This window comes from Idiotropiscis lumnitzeri, chromosome 20 (assembly GCF_059441095.1).
Source record: "Idiotropiscis lumnitzeri isolate Australia: NSW breed Sydney's pygmy pipehorse chromosome 20, RoL_Ilum_1.0, whole genome shotgun sequence".
Classification (NCBI taxonomy): domain Eukaryota; kingdom Metazoa; phylum Chordata; class Actinopteri; order Syngnathiformes; family Syngnathidae; genus Idiotropiscis; species Idiotropiscis lumnitzeri.
In genome coordinates this window covers 10,475,000-10,500,771 of record NC_142410.1, presented here as the reverse complement: position 1 = coordinate 10,500,771, position 25,772 = coordinate 10,475,000, and the positions used below count along the sequence as shown (strand labels likewise).

Genomic DNA, 25,772 nt, shown 5'->3' with positions numbered 1-25,772 from the left:
GTTTTGTGTGAAAAGTTTTATCAACAGCAAACACTTAAAAAACATTGAACATTAAACAAGTAGCTGCCGCTGTGAATGAGTGCTGTGCATGTTTAACAATCTCTCGCCAATTGAAAAATGGAGCGTCACGCATTTGGCACTTGCAGCAAGTTGAAGATTTTGGAAACTTTCAAACGGGAACATTTCCAAAATTCCTCTGAAAATTTGCTGGATTTTTCCCACCCGTTGAAAGTCAGTCCTGTCTCAGTGTACCACCTGCACTCCAATCTCGGTCTATGCACACTGAACAAAACACACTTGACGGTGGACCGGACGGTTTGGCAAGTAGACAAAAATGTTGTGGACACGGTGGTGTTGGCAGTGGGTTGGGCTCTCGAAGTCTAGGAGGTCCTCAGCCAGGACACGGGCACCCACTGCGGCTCCAGTCGCACCCGCTCCAACACGGCGTGCAACTCTGCCATGGCACTGAGCGGCTCCTCCTTCACCAGCACGTAATCCAGCCAGTGGCCGTAGCACAGCTCCATCCGCTCCGCTGACTGCCTCATGTCCTGGATGTCGTGCTCCTGAGCACAAAAAGCAACCCAGGAAAAAAAATGAGGGGAAGTGAAGAGAACTGACTTTGAACCGCATGTTACCTGGTAGGCGGCACATAACTGTCACTATTTCAAGTGCCTTTGACCCCAAATAAACTTTAAAGTTCAACTGTTCTAATAAGGCCTTCCCTGGCATTTTTTCTTTCTAGCAAGAAACATGGTTTTCTGCTCACACATTTATTTGAAGTTCATAATTCCCTCAATTATGATTTATCTTAGTGATTTTTTTACATAACAGGTGTTTGTATTTATATACAAATACCTTTAGCTTTTTTTTCCTCTCATTTTTTTAATTAATATAATTATATTTGACTATTACGTATATATAGGGTTATATATGCCAGGATGGCCGAGTGGTCTAAGGCGCCGCGTTCAGGACCCAGTCTCCCCAGGAGGCCTGGGTTCGAATCTCGAATTTCCCCATTGTGGGACTAATAAAGGGAATATTATTATTATATATAATATGTGTGTGTATATATATACACATTCCCCGCAAAAATGGGCATCTGTTAATTATTATTTTTTTTTTCAAGATCCGCATGATAATAATGGTTAATAGGCGTTCGCATCATGAGGCACGCTAACTACCTGGACTGCCCGCCCAACTAATTGACAGCGTTGCCAAATGCACTTAAGTGCATTTCTAATATCAAGCTTCCAATGCGGAGGAATACTGAAGTACATAATTTCCATGCAGGCCTCTTTTCCATCGGCGGTTGCTATGGAGACATGAACTCCACTCACCGTGATGGCGACGCTAACGAGTGAGGAACAGGAGCTGAGAGACTTCCTCTCGCTGTCAAAGACGGAAGGTCTCACGAAGATGACGTAGGGTTTGAACGCCGACGTGCGAAGAACCTTCAATGCCTTTGGAAAGGGAACATAAGGAAAAATACATACATCACGTTTAATATAATTATTCCAGTTAAACCTCGATTTAACAGATTTGGGAATGTATGTATGGTTGCATGGACATTTTTTTTTAGCAAAAATGCCTTACTATTTTTTCCACCAAAAAAACGCCTTACTATACATGGTCGTTTTTTTTTCAACAAAAAACGCCTTACTATACATGGTCGTTTTTTTTTCAACAAAAAACGCCTTACTATACATGGTCATTTTTTTCACCAAAAAACGCCTTACTATACATGGTCGTTTTTTTCACCCAAAAACGCCTTACTATACATGGTCGTTTTTTTTTCACCAAAAAACGCCTTACTATACATGGTCGTTTTTTTTTCACCAAAAAACGCCTTACTATACATGGTCGTTTTTTTCACCCAAAAACGCCTTACTATACATGGTCGTTTTTTTTCCACCAAAAAAACGCCTTACTATACATGGTCGTTTTTTTTCACCAAAAAACGCCTTACTATACATGGTCGTTTTTTTTCCACCAAAAAAACGCCTTACTATACATGGTCGGTTTTTTTTTTCACCAAAAAACGCCTTACTATACATGGTCGTTTTTTTCCACCAAAAAAACGCCTTACTATACATGGTCGTTTTTTCCCACCAAAAAAACGCCTTACTATACATGGTCGTTTTTTTCACCAAAAAACGCCTTACTATACATGGTCGTTTTTTCCCACCAGAAAAACGCCTTACTATACATGGTCATTTTTTTCACCAAAAAACGCCTTACTATACATGGTCGTTTTTTTTCACCAAAAAACGCCTTACTATACATGGTCGGTTTTTTTTTTCACCAAAAAACGCCTTACTATACATGGTCGTTTTTTTCACCAAAAAACGCCTTACTATACATGGTCCTTTTTTTCACCAAAAAACGCCTTACTATACATGGTCGTTTTTTTTCCACCAAAAAAACGCCTTACTATACATGGTCGTTTTTTATCAACAAAAAACGCCTTACTATACATGGTCGTTTTTTTTTCAACAAAAAACGCCTTACTATACATGGTCGTTTTTTTTCCACCAAAAAAACGCCTTACTATACATGGTCGTTTTTTCCCACCAAAAAAACGCCTTACTATACATGGTCGTTTTTTTCACCAAAAAACGCCTTACTATACATGTTTTTTTTTTCAACAAAAAACGCCTTACTATACATGGTCGTTTTTTTTCCACCAAAAAAACGCCTTACTATACATGGTCGTTTTTTCCCACCAAAAAAACGCCTTACTATACATGGTCGTTTTTTTCACCAAAAAACGCCTTACTATACATGGTCGTTTTTTCCCACCAAAAAAACGCCTTACTATACATGGTCGTTTTTTTCACCAAAAAACGCCTTACTATACATGGTCCTTTTTTTCACCAAAAAACGCCTTACTATACATGGTCGTTTTTTTTCCACCAAAAAAACGCCTTACTATACATGGTCGTTTTTTATCAACAAAAAACGCCTTACTATACATGGTCGTTTTTTTTTCAACAAAAAACGCCTTACTATACATGGTCGTTTTTTTTCCACCAAAAAAACGCCTTACTATACATGGTCGTTTTTTCCCACCAAAAAAACGCCTTACTATACATGGTCGTTTTTTTTTCACCAAAAAACGCCTTACTATACATGGTCGTTTTTTTTCACCAAAAAACGCCTTACTATACATGGTCGGTTTTTTTTTTCACCAAAAAACGCCTTACTATACATGGTCGTTTTTTTCACCAAAAAACGCCTTACTATACATGGTCCTTTTTTTCACCAAAAAACGCCTTACTATACATGGTCGTTTTTTTTCCACCAAAAAAACGCCTTACTATACATGGTCGTTTTTTATCAACAAAAAACGCCTTACTATACATGGTCGTTTTTTTTTCAACAAAAAACGCCTTACTATACATGGTCGTTTTTTTTCCACCAAAAAAACGCCTTACTATACATGGTCGTTTTTTCCCACCAAAAAAACGCCTTACTATACATGGTCGTTTTTTTCACCAAAAAACGCCTTACTATACATGTTTTTTTTTTCAACAAAAAACGCCTTACTATACATGGTCGTTTTTTTTCCACCAAAAAAACGCCTTACTATACATGGTCGTTTTTTCCCACCAAAAAAACGCCTTACTATACATGGTCGTTTTTTTCACCAAAAAACGCCTTACTATACATGGTCGTTTTTTCCCACCAAAAAAACGCCTTACTATACATGGTCATTTTTTTCACCAAAAAACGCCTTACTATACATGGTCGTTTTTTTTCACCAAAAAACGCCTTACTATACATGGTCGGTTTTTTTTTTCACCAAAAAACGCCTTACTATACATGGTCGTTTTTTTCACCAAAAAACGCCTTACTATACATGGTCCTTTTTTTCACCAAAAAACGCCTTACTATACATGGTCGTTTTTTTTCCACCAAAAAAACGCCTTACTATACATGGTCGTTTTTTATCAACAAAAAACGCCTTACTATACATGGTCGTTTTTTTTTCAACAAAAAACGCCTTACTATACATGGTCGTTTTTTTTCCACCAAAAAAACGCCTTACTATACATGGTCGTTTTTTCCCACCAAAAAAACGCCTTACTATACATGGTCGTTTTTTTTTCAACAAAAAACGCCTTACTATACATGGTCGTTTTTTTTCCACCAAAAAAACGCCTTACTATACATGGTCGTTTTTTTTCACCAAAAAACGCCTTACTATACATGGTCGGTTTTTTTTTTCACCAAAAAACGCCTTACTATACATGGTCGTTTTTTTCACCAAAAAACGCCTTACTATACATGGTCCTTTTTTTCACCAAAAAACGCCTTACTATACATGGTCGTTTTTTTTCCACCAAAAAAACGCCTTACTATACATGGTCGTTTTTTATCAACAAAAAACGCCTTACTATACATGGTCGTTTTTTTTTCAACAAAAAACGCCTTACTATACATGGTCGTTTTTTTTCCACCAAAAAAACGCCTTACTATACATGGTCGTTTTTTCCCACCAAAAAAACGCCTTACTATACATGGTCGTTTTTTTCACCAAAAAACGCCTTACTATACATGTTTTTTTTTTCAACAAAAAACGCCTTACTATACATGGTCGTTTTTTTCACCAAAAAACGCCTTACTATACATGGTCTTTTTTTCACCAAAAAACGCCTTACTATACATGGTCGTTTTTTTTTTTCACCAAAAAACGCCTTACTATACATGGTCCTTTTTTTCACCAAAAAACGCCTTACTATACATGGTCGTTTTTTTTCACCAAAAAACGCCTTACTATACATGGTCGTTTTTTTTCCACCAAAAAAACGCCTTACTATACATGGTCGTTTTTTTTCACCAAAAAACGCCTTACTATACATGGTCGTTTTTTTTCCACCAAAAAAACGCCTTACTATACATGGTCGTTTTTTTTCACCAAAAAACGCCTTACTATACATGGTCGTTTTTTTCCCACCAAAAAAACGCCTTACTATACATGGTCGTTTTTTTCACCAAAAAACGCCTTACTATACATGGTCGTTTTTTTCAACAAAAACTGCCTTACTATACATGGTTGTTTTTTTCACCAAAAAACGCCTTACTATACATGGTCGTTTTTTTCAACAAAAACTGCCTTACTATACATGGTCGTTTTTTTCCCACCAAAAAAACGCCTTACTATACATGGTCGTTTTTTTCACCAAAAAACGCCTTACTATACATGGTCATTTTTTTCACCAAAAAACGCCTTACTATACATGGTCGTTTTTTTCACCCAAAAACGCCTTACTATACATGGTCGTTTTTTTTTCAACAAAAAACGCCTTACTATACATGGTCGTTTTTTTTCACCAAAAAACGCCTTACTATACATGGTCGTTTTTTTTCAACAAAAAACGCCTTACTATACATGGTCGTTTTTTTTTTCAACAAAAAACGCCTTACTATACATGGTCGTTTTTTTTTCAACAAAAAACGCCTTACTATACATGGTCGTTTTTTTCACCAAAAAACGCCTTACTATACATGGTCGTTTTTTTCAACAAAAAACGCCTTACTATACATGGTCGTTTTTTTTCACCAAAAAACGCCTTACTATACATGGTCGTTTTTTTCACCAAAAAACGCCTTACTATACATGGTCGTTTTTTTCACCAAAAAACGCCTTACTATACATGGTTGTTTTTTTCACCAAAAAACGCCTTACTATACATGGTCGTTTGTTTTTTCACAAAGAACGCCTTACTATACATGGTCGTTTTTTTTTCACCAAAAAACGCCTTACTATACATGGTCGTTTTTTTCCACAAAGAACGCCTTACTATACATGGTCGTTTTTTTCACCAAAAAACGCCTTACTATACATGGTCGTTTTTTTCAACAAAAAACGCCTTACTATACATGGTCGTTTTTTTCAACAAAAAACGCCTTACTATACATGGTCGTTTTTTTCACCAAAAAAACGCCTTACTATACATGGTCGTTTTTTTCACCAAAAAACGCCTTACTATACATGGTCGTTTTTTTCACCAAAAAACGCCTTACTATACATGGTCGTTTTTTTCACCAAAAAACCCCTTACTATACATGGTCGTTTTTTTTTTCCACAAAGAACGCCTTACTATACATGGTCGTTTTTTGTTTTTTTTCCACAGAGAACGCCTTACTATACATGGTCGTTTTTTTCACCAAAAAACGCCTTACTATACATGGTCGTTTTTTTCACCAAAAAACGCCTTACTATACATGGTCGTTTTTTTTTTTCCACAAAGAACGCCTTACTATACATGGTCGTTTTTTTTTTTCCACAAAGAACGCCTTACTATACATGGTCGTTTTTTTCACCAAAAAACGCCTTACTATACATGGTCGTTTTTTTCAACAAAAAACGCCTTACTATACATGGTCGTTTTTTTTCACCAAAAAACGCCTTACTATACATGGTCGTTTTTTTTTTTCCATAAAGAACGCCTTACTATACATGGTCGTTTTTTTTTTTTCACAAAAAACGCCTTACTATACATGGTCGTTTTTTTTCACCAAAAAACGCCTTACTATATACATGGTCGTTTTTTTTTTTTTTCACAAAGAACGCCTTACTATACATGGTCGTTTTTTTCACCAAAAAACGCCTTACTATACATGGTCGTTTTTTTTTTTTCACAAAGAACGCCTTACTATACATGTTCGTTTTTTTTTTTTTCCACAAAGAACGCCTTACTATACATGGTTGTTTTTTTTTTTCCACAAAGAACGCCTTACTATACATGGTCGTTTTTTTTTCAACAAAAAACGCCTTACTATACATGGTCGTTTTTTTCACCAAAAAACGCCTTACTATACATGGTCGTTTTTTTCAACAAAAAACGCCTTACTATACATGGTCGTTTTTTTTCACCAAAAAACGCCTTACTATACATGGTCGTTTTTTTCACCAAAAAACGCCTTACTATACATGGTCGTTTTTTTCACCAAAAAACGCCTTACTATACATGGTTGTTTTTTTCACCAAAAAACGCCTTACTATACATGGTCGTTTGTTTTTTCACAAAGAACGCCTTACTATACATGGTCGTTTTTTTTTCACCAAAAAACGCCTTACTATACATGGTCGTTTTTTTCCACAAAGAACGCCTTACTATACATGGTCGTTTTTTTCACCAAAAAACGCCTTACTATACATGGTCGTTTTTTTTTTTCCACAAAGAACGCCTTACTATACATGGTCGTTTTTTTTTTTTCCACAAAGAACGCCTTACTATACATGGTCGTTTTTTTTTTTTCACAAAAAACGCCTTACTATACATGGTCGTTTTTTTTCACCAAAAAACGCCTTACTATATACATGGTCGTTTTTTTTTTTTTTCACAAAGAACGCCTTACTATACATGGTCGTTTTTTTCACCAAAAAACGCCTTACTATACATGGTCGTTTTTTTTTTTTCACAAAGAACGCCTTACTATACATGGTCGTTTTTTTCACCAAAAAACGCCTTACTATACATGGTCGTTTTTTTCAACAAAAAACGCCTTACTATACATGGTCGTTTTTTTCAACAAAAAACGCCTTACTATACATGGTCGTTTTTTTTTTTTCACAAAAAACGCCTTACTATACATGGTCGTTTTTTTCACCAAAAAACGCCTTACTATACATGGTCGTTTTTTTCAACAAAAAACGCCTTACTATACATGGTCGTTTTTTTTCACCAAAAAACGCCTTACTATACATGGTCGTTTTTTTCACCAAAAAACGCCTTACTATACATGGTCGTTTTTTTCACCAAAAAACGCCTTACTATACATGGTTGTTTTTTTCACCAAAAAACGCCTTACTATACATGGTCGTTTGTTTTTTCACAAAGAACGCCTTACTATACATGGTCGTTTTTTTTTCACCAAAAAACGCCTTACTATACATGGTCGTTTTTTTTTCACCAAAAAACGCCTTACTATACATGGTCGTTTTTTTCCACAAAGAACGCCTTACTATACATGGTCGTTTTTTTCACCAAAAAACGCCTTACTATACATGGTCGTTTTTTTTTTCCACAAAGAACGCCTTACTATACATGGTCGTTTTTTTTTTTTTTTCCACAAAGAACGCCTTACTATACATGGTCGTTTTTTTTTTTTTTTCCACAAAGAACGCCTTACTATACATGGTCGTTTTTTTTTTTTTTCCACAAAGAACGCCTTACTATACATGGTCGTTTTTTGTTTTTTTTCCACAGAGAACGCCTTACTATACATGGTCGTTTTTTTCACCAAAAAACGCCTTACTATACATGGTCGTTTTTTTCACCAAAAAACGCCTTACTATACATGGTCGTTTTTTTTTTTCCACAAAGAACGCCTTACTATACATGGTCGTTTTTTTTTTTCCACAAAGAACGCCTTACTATACATGGTCGTTTTTTTTTTTTCCACAAAGAACGCCTTACTATACATGGTCGTTTTTTTTTTTTCACAAAAAACGCCTTACTATACATGGTCGTTTTTTTTCACCAAAAAACGCCTTACTATATACATGGTCGTTTTTTTTTTTTTTCACAAAGAACGCCTTACTATACATGGTCGTTTTTTTCACCAAAAAACGCCTTACTATACATGGTCGTTTTTTTTTTTTCACAAAGAACGCCTTACTATACATGTTCGTTTTTTTTTTTTTCCACAAAGAACGCCTTACTATACATGGTTGTTTTTTTTTTTCCACAAAGAACGCCTTACTATACATGGTCGTTTTTTTTTTTTCACAAAAAACGCCTTACTATACATGGTCGTTTTTTTTTCACCAAAAAACGCCTTACTATATACATGGTCGTTTTTTTTTTTTCACAAAGAACGCCTTACTATACATGGTCGTTTTTTTCACCAAAAAACGCCTTACTATACATGGTCGTTTTTTTTTTTCCACAAAGAACGCCTTACTATACATGGTCGTTTTTTTTTTTTCCACAAAGAACGCCTTACTATACATGGTCGTTTTTTTTTTTCACAAAGAACGCCTTACTATACATGGTCGTTTTTTTTTTTTTTTCCACAGAGAACGCCTTACTATACATGGTCGGGTTTTATTTCCACAGAGAACGCCTTACTATACATGGTCGTTTTTTTTTTTTCACAAAAAACGCCTTACTATACATGGTCGTTTTTTTTCACCAAAAAACGCCTTACTATACATGGTCGTTTTTTTTTTTTTTCCACAGAGAACGCCTTACTATACATGGTCGTTTTTTTTTTTCCACAAAGAACGCCTTACTATACATGGTCGTTTTTTTTCACCAAAAAACGCCTTACTATACATGGTCGTTTTTTTTTTTCACAAAGAACGCCTTACTATACATGGTCGTTTTTTTTTTTTCACAAAAAACGCCTTACTATACATGGTCGTTTTTTTTTTTTCACAAAAAACGCCTTACTATACATGGTCGTTTTTTTTTTTTCACAAAAAACGCCTTACTATACATGGTCGTTTTTTTTTTTTTTTCCACAGAGAACGCCTTACTATACATGGTCGTTTTTTTTTTTCCACAAAGAACGCCTTACTATACATGGTCGTTTTTTTTCACCAAAAAACGCCTTACTATACATGGTCGTTTTTTTTTTTCACAAAGAACGCCTTACTATACATGGTCGTTTTTTTTTTTTCACAAAAAACGCCTTACTATACATGGTCGTTTTTTTTTTTCCACAAAGAACGTCTGACTATACATGGTTGTTTTTTTTTTTCCACAAAGAACGCCTTACTATACATGGTCGTTTTTTTTTTTTCACAAAAAACGTCTTACTATACATGGTCGTTTTTTTTCACCAAAAAACGCCTTACTATATACATGGTCGGTTTTTTTTTTTCACAAAGAACGCCTTACTATACATGGTCGTTTTTTTTTTTTCCATAAAGAACGCCTTACTATACATGGTCGTTTTTTTTTTTTCACAAAAAACGCCTTACTATACATGGTCGTTTTTTTTCACCAAAAAACGCCTTACTATACATGGTCGTTTTTTTTTTTTCCATAAAGAACGCCTTACTATACATGGTCGTTTTTTTTTTTCACAAAGAACGCCTTACTATACATGGTCGTTTTTTTTTTTTCACAAAAAACGCCTTACTATACATGGTCGTTTTTTTTTTTTCACAAAAAACGCCTTACTATACATGGTCGTTTTTTTTTTTTCACAAAAAACGCCTTACTATACATGGTCGTTTTTTTTTTTTTTTCCACAGAGAACGCCTTACTATACATGGTCGTTTTTTTTTTTCCACAAAGAACGCCTTACTATACATGGTCGTTTTTTTTCACCAAAAAACGCCTTACTATACATGGTCGTTTTTTTTTTTCACAAAGAACGCCTTACTATACATGGTCGTTTTTTTTTTTTCACAAAAAACGCCTTACTATACATGGTCGTTTTTTTTTTTCCACAAAGAACGTCTGACTATACATGGTTGTTTTTTTTTTTCCACAAAGAACGCCTTACTATACATGGTCGTTTTTTTTTTTTCACAAAAAACGTCTTACTATACATGGTCGTTTTTTTTCACCAAAAAACGCCTTACTATATACATGGTCGGTTTTTTTTTTTCACAAAGAACGCCTTACTATACATGGTCGTTTTTTTTTTTTCCATAAAGAACGCCTTACTATACATGGTCGTTTTGTTTTTTTCACAAAAAACGCCTTACTATACATGGTCGTTTTTTTTCACCAAAAAACGCCTTACTATACATGGTCGTTTTTTTTTTTTCCATAAAGAACGCCTTACTATACATGGTCGTTTTTTTTTTTTCACAAAAAACGCCTTACTATACATGGTCGTTTTTTTTTTTTTTCCACAGAGAACGCCTTACTATACATGGTCGTTTTTTTTTTTCCACAAAGAACGCCTTACTATACATGGTCGTTTTTTTTTTTTCACAAAAAACGTCTTACTATACATGGTCGTTTTTTTTCACCAAAAAACGCCTTACTATATACATGGTCGTTTTTTTTTTTTTTCACAAAGAACGCCTTACTATACATGGTCGTTTTTTTTTTTTCCATAAAGAACGCCTTACTATACATGGTTGTTTTTTTTTTTCCACAAAGAACGCCTTACTATACATGGTCGTTTTTTTTTTTTCACAAAAAACGTCTTACTATACATCGTCGTTTTTTTTCACCAAAAAACGCCTTACTATATACATGGTCGTTTTTTTTTTTTCACAAAGAACGCCTTACTATACATGGTCGTTTTTTTTTTTTCCATAAAGAACGCCTTACTATACATGGTCGTTTTTTTTTTTTCACAAAAAACGCCTTACTATACATGGTCGTTTTTTTTCACCAAAAAACGCCTTACTATACATGGTCGTTTTTTTTTTTTCACAAAGAACGCCTTACTATACATGGTCGTTTTTTTTTTTCCCATAAAGAACGCCTTACTATACATGGTCGTTTTTTTTTTTTTCACAAAAAACGCCTTACTATACATGGTCGTTTTTTTTCACCAAAAAACGCCTTACTATACATGGTCGTTTTTTTTTTTTCCACAAAGAACGCCTTACTATACATGGTCGTTTTTTTTTTTCACAAAGAACGCCTTACTATACATGGTCGTTTTTTTTCACCAAAAAACACCTTACTATACATGGTCGTTTTTTTTTTTTTTTTCCACAGAGAACGCCTTACTATCCATGGTCGTTTTTTTTTTTCCACAAAGAACGCCTTACTATACATGGTCGTTTTTTTTCACCAAAAAACGCCTTACTATACATGGTCGTTTTTTTTTTTCACAAAGAACGCCTTACTATACATGGTCGTTTTTTTTTTTTCACAAAAAACGCCTTACTATACATGGTCGTTTTTTTTCACCAAAAAACGCCTTACTATACATGGTCGTTTTTTTTTTCCACAAAGAACGCCTTACTATACATGGTCGTTTTTTTTTTTTCCACAAAGAACGCCTTACTATACATGGTCGTTTTTTTTCACCAAAAAACGCCTTACTATACATGGTCGTTTTTTTTTTTCACAAAGAACGCCTTACTATACATGGTCGTTTTTTTTTTTTCACAAAAAACGCCTTACTATACATGGTCGTTTTTTTTCACCAAAAAACGCCTTACTATATACATGGTCGTTTTTTTTTTTTCACAAAGAACGCCTTACTATACATGGTCGTTTTTTTTTTTTCACAAAAAACGCCTTACTATACATGGTCGTTTTTTTTCACCAAAAAACGCCTTACTATATACATGGTCGTTTTTTTTTTTTCACAAAGAACGCCTTACTATACATGGTCGTTTGTTTTTTTTTTTTTAGCAAAAACGCCTTACTATGTATGTATGTATGTAATGATCCCCACACCAACCTCTGGTTGCACGTCCACAAGACAGATTTTATTCTGAAGCAGAATTCTGTGAATGGACTCCAAACTGGTGCCGTATAAATTCTCTTTATACTCCCCGTATTCAATAAATCTGCAAACACAACGAAGAAGAAGACGGAGGGAGGCATGCATGACAAGCTTCGACGGACGCCTTTTCAGGTGGCGTTATCGTGAGTTGTACTTCCTAGAATGACTGATCAACTGAAGCGAATCCAATTTAAATTCTTATCGATCGAGTACTCACTTGCCATTGTTGATGTCGACTTCAAAAGCAGCTTTGGTGATGAAGTGATATTCCACTCCCTCGCGCTCGTGAATCTTCCTGGGTCGCGTTGTGTCTTTTGATCGTGCATGCGCCAACACAAATAAAAACAAAACAAAAAAAAGCAAACAAGGAAACAACACACACGGACACACAAGCAAGCAGAGTTACGTGAACAAACACGAACCAACATACACAAAGCGAACAATAAAAAAAACAAAAAAACAAATACACACAAATATGACTAAACAACTTAGGTGACTGTAACATGCTTTTTTTTTTCCCTCCGGTGCACTCACGAGGCACAGCCAATCCGTATAGTCTGGGATTGTCGGCGATCACCTTCTGTTTGAGCTCGGCGATGCGACTTCCCAGGGACCCTGAACACAACACGCATACGGCCACCACCGTCGTTTTGGCGTCTCGTGAGCGTACGACCGGGACGAACGGACGGACGGCACTCACCGAGCAGCACGATGAGGCGAGGCCTCTCGCCGGCCCGCGGCAGATAAAGCGCCACTTCCTCGTAGATCAGGAGATCAGCCTGATTACCGTCGGGGGTGCGAGGCTCAACCGGTGAACTCTGCCGCTCCTTCCTCAGACGGAAACTCCTGCGCAGGCCAGCTGTGGTCAAACGATGGTTACTGGACTCATCTCGGAACTCAGGGAACAACCAATCACGGCTCAGCTTGCGATTGTCACATGACCAAACTCAGAAAACAGGTGGCTATGAGTCGAGGGAGGGGGCGGAGTCAAACCCTTAACCTGAGTTTAGCCGCTATCATCGACTGCAATCTAGCTCACATTCAAGCGTCCAGAAATTCATCCATCTGTTTCACTAATGAGAAAAGTTTGCGCTAATGATTAGCACACAGACGTAGCGGATTGCGGCTCAGACAGTCATTCATTCATTCATTCATTCATTCAGTAATTCGGTGACCCGTCCTCACCTACGTCTTTTCCTTCAAGGTCGCTGTCGTCTGCGGGAAGGAGTGAGGAAGAGGAGGAGGAGGAGGAGAGGAAGGTAGGGTGAAGCCTCTCACAGTCTCGGAGTGAGGAGGGAGTGTGAAATTGAGGGTACGCTACTGGTGGGTGTGCGTGTGCGTGTGCGTGTGCGTGTGCGTGTGTCATACCTCGGTCATTCCGCTCGTCTGAGGGGAGCAATGCAAGGAAGGAGACAGAATCACTGCAGAGAGCAACACAACATGACAAACCCCCCCCCAAAAATAAATAAATAAAGCTCATCATTTTGAGGGAAAAATGTGTGTGTGGTCATTTTGTTTTCCATCCCGCATAAAATATTAATTTTCACAAATATGTTTTTTTTTTTTAGACCCGTTAGTTTATAATAACAATAATAAAACTGATCATGAAGAATATTACTTTATATATTCGGTAAATTGCTTCAATGGCTTTCATCTCCGTTTAAATGGGAATTCACATTGCAATATTTGTTAGTTTTAACCGTCAAATTTCGGAATTGTGACATTTTCTTGCATCACGTCAATTTTATTCTTTATTTTACATCGACCATTTCTGTTGACATTTTCAATTAACGCCAAGCAATAAATCAAGGCGTGACGCACAACTAATAAGAAGAAGAATTGTTACGTCTGAATCTTTGTATTTTTCTTGGCGACTTTTTTTTAGTTTATTTGAAACTGCGTCTTTCGGACTCAATTAAAAAGCGGCCCCCTTTTTGCAAGCGCATCCCTTTTCATTTACCGTCGCCCTCAAATTGGATTAGGCGATGACACGATGGATTGCGGAGATTAAAGCAGAATCCGCTGTTCCGTTTCCATAATCTGCCTTTTTGCATCTCGTGTCGTTAGATTACATTTGAGCTGCGTCCATCTAATCTAAATCGCTTCGTGCAGGTGACGGCAGACAGGAGAGCAGCGATTGCGACTTACATGCGGCCACATGCGGGGACGCGGTGGCCGGGAAGGAGCCCGTCTTCAGGCGGTAGCGCAGGCGCCTGCCAAAAAAAACAAACGTTAAAACGTCATTCATGAAAAGAATTCGGACTCCGGCAATCGAACACGCTGGTCAACCAATTTGTTTTCGAAATGATTCTTTTCCGACAATTCAGAAGTGTTTTTTTTCCCTCCAACGCAAGATTTTCATAATACTAATGAAATATTTATGAATGAAGGCTTTGGTGGAATTTTTTTTCTGAAACTAATTTATGACAACACATGATAAACTCTGTATTGCGCAAGCTTTTTAAAGGTCAAACTTAAATACAAAAAAAAAAATGAAAGATCTCAAAAACATCATGTGATTTTTGTCAAAAATAGGTTCAGGTCCACATAAAGTCATCTCTGATTTAAAATTTGCATTCAACAACAAAATTGTATTTGAGGATGATTTATACATGATCTTCATGACTAAGTGTGTGTGGCTTGAAAAGGCAATGCCTGGCCTGGTGAGTGACGTAGGAGCCAGCAAATGAAAGCGTAGCGTTCTATTGGCTGGACGCTAACTTAAACTCACATTTGTTGGGTTTTATATTTATTTGGAAAATGTGGTCATGACAACGCGCACGAGGACGGCTACCTCTCCTGGAAGTGCGCCGAGGGGATGAGAGCGGCGCGCAAGTTGCAGTCGCCCACTTTCTTGGCCTGCCACCAAGTGGCGTCTTCTCGGCTCACCACCTGCAGGATGTCCCCCCTTTTAAAAGGAAGCCCCGCCTCCTGACAGGGCGTGGCTCTGTCCTCAAAGGGGACGTAGTCAAACAAAGCCCGCAGGTAGACCTGCACAGTGGAGTTAAAATCAAGATATCATTCCAATAACTTGGATTCACTTGCAAACGACCTCCTTACCCGGCTTTCCTTCATCTTGTCTTCTTCGATGACGGCTGGGATGATTTTTAATGTGATGGAACCTTGCGACTGGGACTGGTGTAAAAAGGTCACAGTTTCAAACGCCACTTTGGTCTCGGAATGTGAAGCGGCGGCAACGTGACATTTACCAGCATGTGACTTATTTCATCCGGCCTTTTGTGAGTTATCAGGTTGCCGTTGACCTCCCGCAGCTCATCCCCCACGTGCACCAGACCTGGCAACCCAAATGCCATGACGTGAACTCTCGCGGGGAGAGAGAGAGGGGGCGGGGATAAAAAGGAAGAAAGCAACAAAAGGCGCAATTTCCCCGCTGGCATGAAGTTGATAACATCTCCATGGAAACATGCAAGGGCGAGCCCTGTTTGGAATCTCCAAATATGCAATCTCGCGGCACTAATCTGAAGGATTTAATCTCTGTTGACAGTTTGCAAAGCATTACACAACGTAATCTCCTCTCTTGTGTGTCAGCGCTGACAAGGAAGTCCTGTTGGTGCAAAGTTCAGGTTCAAAGAGCCCCAAAAACGGAAAAACATCACGGGACTTTTTGTGCAACCTTGCGCGTTGCGGCTCTCACCGCTGCGGTCGGCCGCGCCTCCTCTCATGATCCGCGCCACGATGACGGCGCCGGTGGCCTCGTCTCGACGGATAGTCGCGCCCTGGATGCAATGTAGTGAAGGCTTTAAAGGCTGAAAGTCCAAGTCAAGTAGACAAACTCATTCATATTAAAAATAAATAAATAAATAAATAAATAAATATATATAAATAAATAAATATATATATAAAATCACATGATAAATGTGGTTTTCTAAAACATTGAGCCCTAAATCAGACTGACAAGACCAAATTTTCATCTCACCAGCGGCTCCTTGTTCTTAACCAGTCGGACGATCTTCACCGACTCCTCCTCCAGCTCGTCATCCACGTCCTCGGGGAGGGGAGGCAGCACCGGGTCAAAGTTCTTCTGGGCCACCGTGTCGTGGGCCGACAGCACAGCCTGGGAGGCCCGAGCAAGCGGCGCTCAGACCGGGAAAAAACGAGAACAAATATTTCTCGAGTACCTTGAGGTGAGGAGCGTTGAGCAGATGCAGCAGCTCTTTCTCATCGTCGTCGAGCAGGCCGTTGTGGAGCTCCTCCGTCAGCTGGGGAACAAATTCAAAATCCGTTCAAGTCAAGACGAGGGCCAACGTGACGTTTAGGGAGAGGGTGCACTGCACTTACGTCCTCCGCCAGGCAGGAGGCGCTGTGCAGGACCGGAGTGGGACTCTGCTTCTCGTACTGCTTCAGTTTCTCATGGATCTGAGAGTTTTAGTCAATTAGCACAGCGATTCCCAAAATATGAAAATATTATTTTAAATGTCTTTGCAGAATTAAATCAAAGCAACTGGACTCTTTGTTTCTGGTCTTTTTTTTCCTGTATTTCTGTATGTCCATATAAAAGAACGAAGGTCCAACAGACATTAATTGTAATTTAATACTGAAATATTACACAATATAATATACTATATAGAAATACTCCATATATTTAAAACAAATAAAAAAAATACCAAAACAAATGAATGAATGAAAACTAACAAATTTGCTCTAAAAAAAAAATTATGACTGAAATTAAATTGAATTAAAAAAAAAAAGTCAAAACTAACTAGAACGAACCCTCCCAAACGTACTGTATAACTCTGGAGCATGTCGAATATGATTCCAGGAAACGACCAGGTACCTTCATGAGGTAGCCGAGGCTCTTCTCACTGAAGACATCTTTGAGGAAGACCAGGTCCTCCTTGTGGTTGGCATCAGGGTGCAGCTGAGAGGTGAGCAGGGCCAGGGTCTCGTGTAGATCTGATGGCGGACATGCAGTACAAAACAATCGTTTGTTTCATTGATGTCAAATTCGTGTGCTCGCTCTACCTGTGTTTGCAGACACCACAGGCATGCTTGGCTGAGTCGCTCAAGGAGGCCGGAGGGTGCGGAGGGGGACGACAGGGAAGGAGGGTCAACCACGGCGGCGAGGTCGCTCCAATGGTGCCCGCTGCTCCTCGAGCTCAGTCAAGGTGAAAAATGTCATACACAACTGGGAAAGATTAAAGGAAAAAATAGTAACATATGGTAAAATAATAAATGCGTATAATGTTAGCAAATTAAAAAAAAAAAAAATAGCGGCTGTTCTCGCATGTTTTAGCCTCATGGGGGCAGTGTCGTGTTGTGGATGGCTGGAGTACACACTTCAAATAAGAACAGAAGAAGTTGCGATTAAACTTGATTTTTCACCAACTGGGAGCAATTTGTGGTGCGTTCAGGGCACTTCCACAATGTCGGAATCTTACAGACGCACCACGCCGTTGCATGTTAGGTTCAGCCTCTACAAAAGGCTCCTCTAATATTAAAAACATATTATCGAATAAAGTGTTGAGAGAATCATTGTAGCTTTTCCCTCGCACGGTGGCCTCAGGACAGCAGCACAAGAAGCCCTTCTTTTAATTGTGAGTGACGATCTGGAGCGTCCATATTAAAAGGTCGCTAATGTCGGCTGCTGTGTGCGATTGCGGCTTGAACTAACAATGGAAGGTCCAGCCCGGTGATCAAAGTGCCTTGGCCTGCGGTATCGCTTCGCTAACCTCTACCAAGCGGCTCATGTGATCGTCCCTGATTCCGCTGGCACTTCATCCATCTGTCGGCTCACCAACTAAATAAATTGACTTCCATCGCGTACGAAGGATATTTAAAAAAAAAAAAAAAAAAAAGTCAGTTGAATTCGACGTGCTAACTAAATAGCTCGTAATCGTCCGGTGATTTCTAGCGGCAGTTCCTCACTTTCACGCCACTTCTTCCTCCTTTTATCTCCTCACTCGTTGTAATTACGAGAGTCTAAGCCGACGACATCCCCCTTTTCTTTCCACCATGATCTCCCTTCCTGGCGGCCATATGGTGGCATTATCTCGCCCCCTTTATTCGACATGGCATCGATGCCACTGCTGGAGAGCTGAGAGACGACTTGAGAAACCTGCCGCAAGTCCGCTGCTCTCAACGCACAATGACCTGCTCAATTTAATCAGAAACAAAGCAAAAAAAAAAGAGGGAAGACTCATTTTCAACCGTGTGGCGATCGCTCATGAGGCGTTATAGTGTCGATGTGTGTGCGACATTTTCATTTAGGTTGTATTTTATTGGCATGGTTGCCATGACAGCCTTTATATGATTCAGACTATTTTGTATTATAGCCTTGAGACGCAAGCAGCTCGATCCTTTCAAAAGGAATGCTTTAGTTCCAAACAAAGCCAAGCGTAAAACAAGATGCCCTGCCCGAATTCTTGTTGCTTTTACTGCTCGGGTCCTTGAGAATTCTATTCATTTTATTTTTTTTTTTGGGGTGTAGGAAAGCCCTCAAAAAGTTGATTCATTTGGTGACCACCTAAAAACAGGTCCGATTTTATCTTTAATAGCACGACACTGCATTTCATTAGCCTAATAGCATAATTGCCAATGTCAATTTTAAATTAATTTCATAATAAAAAACGAACATCGGCGTGCAGGCTAAAAACTCGAAAATAAAATAATCGGACTCTTGGTGTTGAATTTGTTGTGCTTTTTCTTGCTGCACTTATACTTTGGCAATTATGCCGTCATTTATTATTAAATTCTGTGAATCTAGTAATGTAGTAAAAGTGAGAATCTGTCAATCATCGGGCTACACAACAACGTCCACGTCAGCGTCGTGCATGACGTGACACACATTGGCTAAATTCACCCTGCGCGCACGCCACCTGTTTGCCAAGCTTATTTTGCTGCGGGATGACTCTCAGGAGGGAGATGGTCGCCAATACGGAGAAAAGGGCCATCTGCCCATCATGGTGTGTGTGTGTGAGTGTTGGGGTGTGTGCGTGTAGTGTTACGATCACACCGTAACGTGGGGACGTAAACGAGAACACACATTTTGGGGCCGCACCTAAATCATTTGACGGTAGGATAAAGGCTTGAACTCAGGTTACCGTCGCATTAAGTTGACTTTAATATGTTTCTGCTTGATTGACAGACAAGAGCGTCCCTGTTATTGCTTAAAACGTACACACATACACACACACAGACATGTGGCCAGACTAATATGGCTGTAGTACGGGTCTTTGGAGAGAGATGGGATGGGGCAAGGTCATCAATTCCGATATTTGGCCATCTGCCTATCACTGTGTCTGTGTGTGTGTGTGGGGGGGGGGTGTTTGTGTACAGGTATGCCCTATTTCACTTTCCCGTCCACATTAATATAATATCGCTATTGCTATTTAGTTTACATTAAAAAACAAAAATCTCATGGCAGCCCACCAAATAGAAAAAAATGCAAAAAGAGGATACATTGTGTATCTTCTGCCATTTAGTGAAAATGTTTTTCATTTTTCTGCCTGTCACTATTCGTCGCCGACACAGACAGCTGAGCAAAGATATTATTTGTCGTAATACATCTGCTACGACACTATATAGTTAAAGATCCTCCATGCAAGTTATTAAATAATCTAATCCTCGATTTAAAAAAAAAAAAGTAATTTCAACTCAAAGTAACTTTTTACTCTACTTAGATGCAAACATAATTTAGAAAGTAAGTGCAAAAAAAGAAAAGGATGTTTGCAAAGGCAGCATTGAGCAGCCAGCGTTTGTCTTATGGAGCCACTGGGATGATGCGCAATTACAAGTGTGGGAAATAAAATGAGAAAGCATGCAGTGGCGAGCAAGATGAGGAAGGCCAGAAGGCTCTTAAGAGGCTTACAAGAAGCAACACGACTTCCAAACACCTCCATGACACACAGCAGGCTGCAGGCTGCAGGCAGCTTGTGCAAGGCCGCCAGGGCAGACGAGCGGGCGGTGCTGGTGCCCTGGGTTCTCTTTGGCAAGGCATTGCGGGATTTCACAGCCAACGTTGTTGGCGGCTGCCCAAGCGTTAGAAGCTTTTTCACTGTCCAACTCCCTCTGAGCTTGTTATGATGTGGCTGAACGCATGGGGAGCTGCAAAAAGCTCTTAGTGAATCAATTGAGAGTATTAAATAATGTCCAAGGAGGAAAACACTCAGCGCGCATAAATAATAATAATATAAATAATAATAACTAAATAGTGTAGTAAAAAGTAAGTTTTAACTAAAGGCTATTGAAGCTAACGGTCTGTCGCGATTAGATCATCTTTTTGCTTGTATATCAACAAAAAACAAATTTACAATTTGTGATTCCCTGAATGAAAATTGAGCAAAGACCTTATAATGTTCCCTGAGGTTTCTAAAAATGTATATATAGCGGTCTATATAAATGGGCATGGTTTAAAGTGTGCAATGAATATTTGCGCAAGTACTCAGGTGTGATGATGAGACGCGAACATGCGCGTTATCGAAGGTTGCTCACCTTGTTTGAGGCTCGTCTTTTCTCGTTTTTTCCCCCCTCCTCTCTGTGCTCCTTATCGTCGTCTCTTTTGTGTCTTTTATCTTCACTCCCTCAGCGCCCAACAGGCGGTCACGGACCAGCTTTTATTTTATTTGTACCTCCTTTCTCCTCCCATCTCGGCCCGTCGCCATTCTCTTCGCTGCGACGCGTTCAAGTGTATCACGTAAATTCTGTTTCTGTGGCATAGCGAGTGAGCGTTCGTTTTGAAAGCGATGGAATAACGCGGTTATTTGTCTCCCCCTCAATTTCCGCAACGCTTGAGATATAATGAGCATTCTTAGAATAAGACTAGCAAGCAAAAAATGCCTCTTCATCTTTTAACCGAACAACACGCGCACACAAAGTGTTCAAATGGTAGCTATTTTTGGTTGCGCTTGAACGCATCACCAAGTAATGCACAATCACAACGAGCTCCGTTCACTTACAAATCTAATCTTTTTCCAAATCCAGCATTTTTAATTTATTTTTTTTACAGATGGACCAATAATACAAATGCATCTGAACAAAACATAAAAGTAAGAAAAGGCTTAGTTATTTTCCTGCCCTGTGATTGGCTGGCAACTCATCGCCACATCCTTGCCTTCTTATTCATGCTGAATAAAAGGAAACCTTTCTTGAGGTGCGACTTCCAATATTAAAGTTGTTTAAAAGAAGATTGTAATAAGGACTGTGAATGATGCAAGGACAGCAAGTTTTGTTGAATCAAATGCAGCCAAACATTTACATATCTTAAAAAACAAACAATTACAAGTGTTGAAATTAGCATGAGTCAGAATGTACACAAGGCTACAAAATAAACTCATCTATAATAAGAACAAAAATACAGCGAGACTTTGATCAAACCAAATGAATTACTTATTTTACAAATGTGCTGATTTGACGCGTGTGTTTAAATATTCCATGTCCGGTAGAATAATCTCAGCGTCTTCAGCGACAGTTGAGAAAACGTCAGCCTCTTTTCTCCTGCTGAAGTCACGTTTAGATGTCAGAATCAACATTTGACGGACGCCGGTTTTCCTGCAATTGGACAAATAGTACACTAGGTTGGTATAGTCAATGAGAACTAATAAAAGAACCCAAACTAAAATCAAAACATTTTTGTTAAATAAATAAATAAATACATAAATAAATAAATAAATTAATTAATTAATTAATAAAAGTCAAAATGAACAATGGAACAATTGAAAACTATTAAAACTCTGGTACAGAAATATACTGTTCTAAAGATACACCCGTACTCATACTAAGATACTAAACACCGATATCACTTCACCGGCCTTTGTAAAAGCAAACATTATATTTAAAGCTCAAGTACACACTCACCGTCGTGTACATTGGATTTTTGAAAGACACAAATCCCTCGTCCTCGATGGGCTCAAACCTCTGCCAAGAAATCAAAAATTCATTTAAAATCTGCACGCAGAGCCAAGAAAGAAACCAATTCCATACAAATAAATAAATATATATTTATATATTATAATTATTATTTTTTTCTTTCTCTGAGGCGTTACATTTCCGTTTATCGACGGGTTGTATGAAAGTTACAGCAGGCGTTTCCATGGTTACCTGCGCGCTCAAAGTGGCGGGTGGCGAAGGCACGTCGGCGTCTTCGCTCTCTGAGCTGTACGCCGGGTTTTCGAAGGCCTCCTGAAACATCGGGTGGCGCAATCAGAAACAGGCAGAGGAGGAAACGTTATCGCAACACTCATTTGATTTTTGTTGTCACGTGAGCACCTTTTTGGCTGCTACAGGTTTGGTCGCGCTCATTCTGCCGGGCTCGTCCACGATCTTGACGTCCTCCATGTAAAATGGATTTGTGATGCTCTTCTGCATATAGAAGAGAAAACGTGAGCGTCGAGGTTGGAACACGTTTGTTACACGTTTACGCACTATTTGCAACATTTGTTTGACCTGGTTTGTTTGATTGGGCGTGGCGGAGGTGACGGGCGCGCTGCTGGCTCCAGGTTGTGGTTCATTCACATAGGTCGGATTGTCAAAACTCTTCTTCTCCGTCTCCTCCAAGGACATACATGGAACCTGAAACAAGGAAGGAGATAAATGGTGCTGTTAAATTGCCCTCCGATGTTTTCTAAAATTAAAAAAAATTTTTTTTTTTTTACTTACCGCCTCAGAATTGTGCCTTTGTTCAGGGTCTGCTAAATTTGAAGCATTTGGAGGTGGACTTTTTCTGAATGAACAAAAAAAAATGGAAGAGAAATGATTAGAATTTCAATTAGTATCATTCCATTTACAATATGGGAAAGCGATCAAAAATGAGAGAAATAATAAGCATGAAAAAAAAAAAATACAAAGGAATCATGAAGACTAAAAATAAAATAGAAATGTACACTTCCTTCAAAAGAGACAAGAAAAGGTAATTATTACTTATATACATACATGTATATATATATATATATATATATATTATTTTTTTTCCCAACCATATAACCATTTGTCATTTTCATGGTAGTACTTGGTGGGAAAAAGTTTCTGAACCATCTCACCTAAAGAAAGGCAGGCTAGGCATGGACGGCATCGAAGGCATCGAAGGCATCGACGGCATCGAAGGAAGGCTGTCCCGGAGTCTCTCCACTATGTTGGACTTCCTCCTGGCGGCATAAACCAGCGCAACGAGCAGAACCAAGATGATGACCGTCACTCCGATGGCGATGCCGACTGCCGCGAAAGGGGGACACAAGGCGGGTGAGTACAAATAAAACCACACGTTGTGTCGCGTTTGTGTCAGCGTACTCGATGATGCCACCACGTTGTAGATGCTCGTCTGGCAGTAATCGCCCTTCCATTCGGGAGGACACCTGAGAGAGACGAGACGATGGCGGCGTTACGACGCGTGGCGATGTTTTTACGGAATGGCGACATGATGCAACTGACTTGCAGAGAGCCTTGTTGTCGTCAAAGTAGCACGTGCCGCCATTCTGACACTGGCATGGCGGCGGCATGGTGGGCGGAGGGTCGAACCCTACAAAAGGTCACGCGTGCATAACTTGAATCGACCATCGAAAGTGAGCGTGATGGCGAGGCATACCGGCGTCGCACTGCACGTTACTTCCAGGGACGAATTGGGTGCCCTCGGGACAGGCGCAGGAGTAGCCTCCTGGACGTAGCAGACACAGGTGGCTGCACGTTCCCTTACATGGATTCTTCACTGCGGAGATGAGGAATGTGACGTGAAAGGTTTGGAAAACGATGGCGATGACCATGAGCTTGTGAAACGTACCGCTAATGGAGTTGTATCGCTGCTCTTGGTAAATAGAAACTTGGGTGAGCCAAGGTCCAACCGTCAGCAGCTTGGTCTTGGTCCCGCCTCCAAACTTGTCCTGCCGGAACACCTCGCCTTTCTCTTGCGTGTTCCAGTACACGTGGTCCTCGAATACGCTCACGCTGAACGGGTTTCTCACGTCTACGGGCAAAATTGCAAAAGAAATCAGGATTTTTTTTTTTTTTTGTCTTGAGTGTTCTCACCGATGTAGACGGCCGTTCTGCGGTCCTCTCCAGACGGCAGAACCGACTGGATGCGGTTCTCCTTGGAGTCGGACCAGTAGACTCGGTCGTTGTTGGTGAAATCAATGGACAGGCCGGTGGGCCAACCCAAGTTTTGCCCCACGAGGATTTTCCTCTCTTGACCGTCCAGCCAGGAACATTCAATCTTGGCTGCTTCCCCTCGGTCGGACCAGTACAACATCCTGCACAAACAAGGAACAAAGCCCAACATTTTTTTTTTTTTTTAGTTGTCTTTTGAATAACACATATTCTGGACAGCATTCCAAATAGTCAGCATTATTGACTGGTTTGCCGCCGTCAACACGATTAGGAAACGGAGATTCGTCGGTTTGAGTCTGAGCACTTTTACCACCCGGTGACCTTACCCGAGCCGCGGGTTGACCGCCACGGCGGACGGGTAGCCCAGATCGGTCTTGACGAGATGCTTCCTGTAGCGTCCGTCCAACATGGCCACCTCTAACCTCCTCAGCTTGGAGTCAGCCCAGTAGAGGTTCCTACAGAAAAAAAAAAAATCTTAAAAATGTGCTCTTAAACGTCCTTAACTGACCACTTGGAAATGAGAAAAATTAGGAACGCACCTCCCCACCCAGTCCACAGCAATGCCATCCGGTCTGGTGATGTACTTAATCCCGAGGTCAACGGCGGCGCCGATGTTGTTGCTGCCGTCATCCAGTGCCGGTATATACGCTCTCTTAATGGCGCCTGGCGCCGAGTCCTTGCTGGCCACGGTGAAGTACACCATACCTGATGGAACGCGTCACCAATGTGACGTGTGGAAATGTTTCCCTCCTCCTTCCCGCACAACTCACTGAATCCGGTGTTGTTGTGATCCCAGTCGTAGTCCAGCGCCATGACGCGCTCGGCCTCCTGCACAAAGTCGTGGTAGCCTTCCGTCTGCATGTTGAACCTGCGGATGCGAACGCTCTCGGGTAGAAGCAGCATGGGGGCGGAGCCTGGCGGAGAAAGACGGACAATTGAGCGGCGTTTCCCTCGCGGCGGGTTACGACCGGCGGCGGGAACTCCGCTCACCCTCGGCCTCGCACATGTCGCCGTTGCCGACTTTGCGGTAGCCGGGGGCGCATTCGCAGTCGTAGCCGCCTTTGGTGTTCTTGCACAGCTGAGGGCAGGTGCCGAAGACCTGGCATTCGTCGACGTCTGCGGGAGCGAGCGGATTTTGTAAGGGAGGGGGTGTCTTCCTGATGACGTTGCCATGCGCGTACCCAAGCACGTGTAGGTGTTGTCGGGGTCCACGATGTATCCCGCGCTGCAGGAGCAGATGAAGCCTGTGCCGTTCAAGTTGGTGCACAACTGCTGGCATCGTTTCTCCTCACAGTTGCGGTCGTGGCCGAAATCTACGTCAGAGGCCGCGAAATCAC

The 25,772-nt window shown here is 40.0% G+C and overlaps 2 protein-coding genes across 3 annotated transcripts in view; both read right to left on the bottom strand.

Annotated features, from left to right (window-relative positions):
- Position 1: 1 nt before the first annotated feature.
- On the bottom strand, positions 2-21,014 carry mpp3b (MAGUK p55 scaffold protein 3b). Of its 2 annotated transcripts, XM_088284235.1 has the most exons (19): positions 20,836-21,014; positions 17,368-17,530; positions 17,180-17,298; positions 16,684-16,761; positions 16,524-16,604; positions 16,322-16,459; positions 16,040-16,121; positions 15,594-15,679; positions 15,445-15,519; positions 15,179-15,375; positions 14,533-14,597; positions 13,753-13,770; positions 13,570-13,599; positions 13,085-13,243; positions 12,919-12,999; positions 12,602-12,695; positions 12,340-12,448; positions 1,338-1,460; positions 2-563 (listed from the first exon to the last, which is right to left on the bottom strand). In XM_088284235.1, exons 2-19 carry the CDS (start codon positions 17,390-17,392, stop codon positions 381-383), a joined length of 1,743 nt encoding a protein of 580 aa, XP_088140361.1. In that variant the 5' UTR covers positions 17,393-17,530; positions 20,836-21,014; the 3' UTR covers positions 2-380. The 2 variants fall into 2 exon arrangements, with proteins under 2 accessions (XP_088140361.1, XP_088140362.1); XM_088284236.1 differs by lacking the exon at positions 13,570-13,599.
- Positions 21,015-21,362: 348 nt separating this feature from the next.
- The window catches only part of lrp2b (low density lipoprotein receptor-related protein 2b), a 29,561-nt gene continuing 25,151 nt past the window's right edge, over positions 21,363-25,772 (bottom strand). Inside the window, exons 65-81 of the mRNA XM_088283912.1 lie at positions 25,617-25,748; positions 25,426-25,551; positions 25,206-25,349; positions 24,975-25,140; positions 24,762-24,890; positions 24,358-24,578; positions 24,113-24,295; positions 23,921-24,040; positions 23,767-23,854; positions 23,626-23,690; positions 23,379-23,550; positions 22,999-23,062; positions 22,786-22,911; positions 22,609-22,701; positions 22,441-22,521; positions 22,198-22,257; positions 21,363-21,891 (exon numbers count right to left, since the gene is read on the bottom strand). Of these exons, the coding sequence (XP_088140038.1) occupies positions 21,853-21,891; positions 22,198-22,257; positions 22,441-22,521; positions 22,609-22,701; positions 22,786-22,911; positions 22,999-23,062; positions 23,379-23,550; positions 23,626-23,690; positions 23,767-23,854; positions 23,921-24,040; positions 24,113-24,295; positions 24,358-24,578; positions 24,762-24,890; positions 24,975-25,140; positions 25,206-25,349; positions 25,426-25,551; positions 25,617-25,748 (2,009 nt within the window). The 3' untranslated portion in view covers positions 21,363-21,852. The remainder of the gene's footprint in view (positions 21,892-22,197; positions 22,258-22,440; positions 22,522-22,608; positions 22,702-22,785; positions 22,912-22,998; positions 23,063-23,378; positions 23,551-23,625; positions 23,691-23,766; positions 23,855-23,920; positions 24,041-24,112; positions 24,296-24,357; positions 24,579-24,761; positions 24,891-24,974; positions 25,141-25,205; positions 25,350-25,425; positions 25,552-25,616; positions 25,749-25,772) is intronic.

What these genes read in the sequence shown, in the direction of transcription:
- mpp3b (XM_088284235.1), bottom strand. Translation starts at nt 17,392, where the DNA reads ATGCCTGTGGTGTCTGCAAACACAG. An exon ending in ACAAGATGAAGGAAAGCCGG is followed by an intron (nt 15,376 to 15,444) that starts GTAAGGAGGTCG and finishes TCCACTGTGCAG; the next exon opens with GTCTACCTGCGGGCTTTGTT. An exon ending in CCTTGAAGGAAAAGACGTAG is followed by an intron (nt 13,244 to 13,569) that starts GTGAGGACGGGT and finishes GTTTGACCACAG; the next exon opens with CTGGCCTGCGCAGGAGTTTC.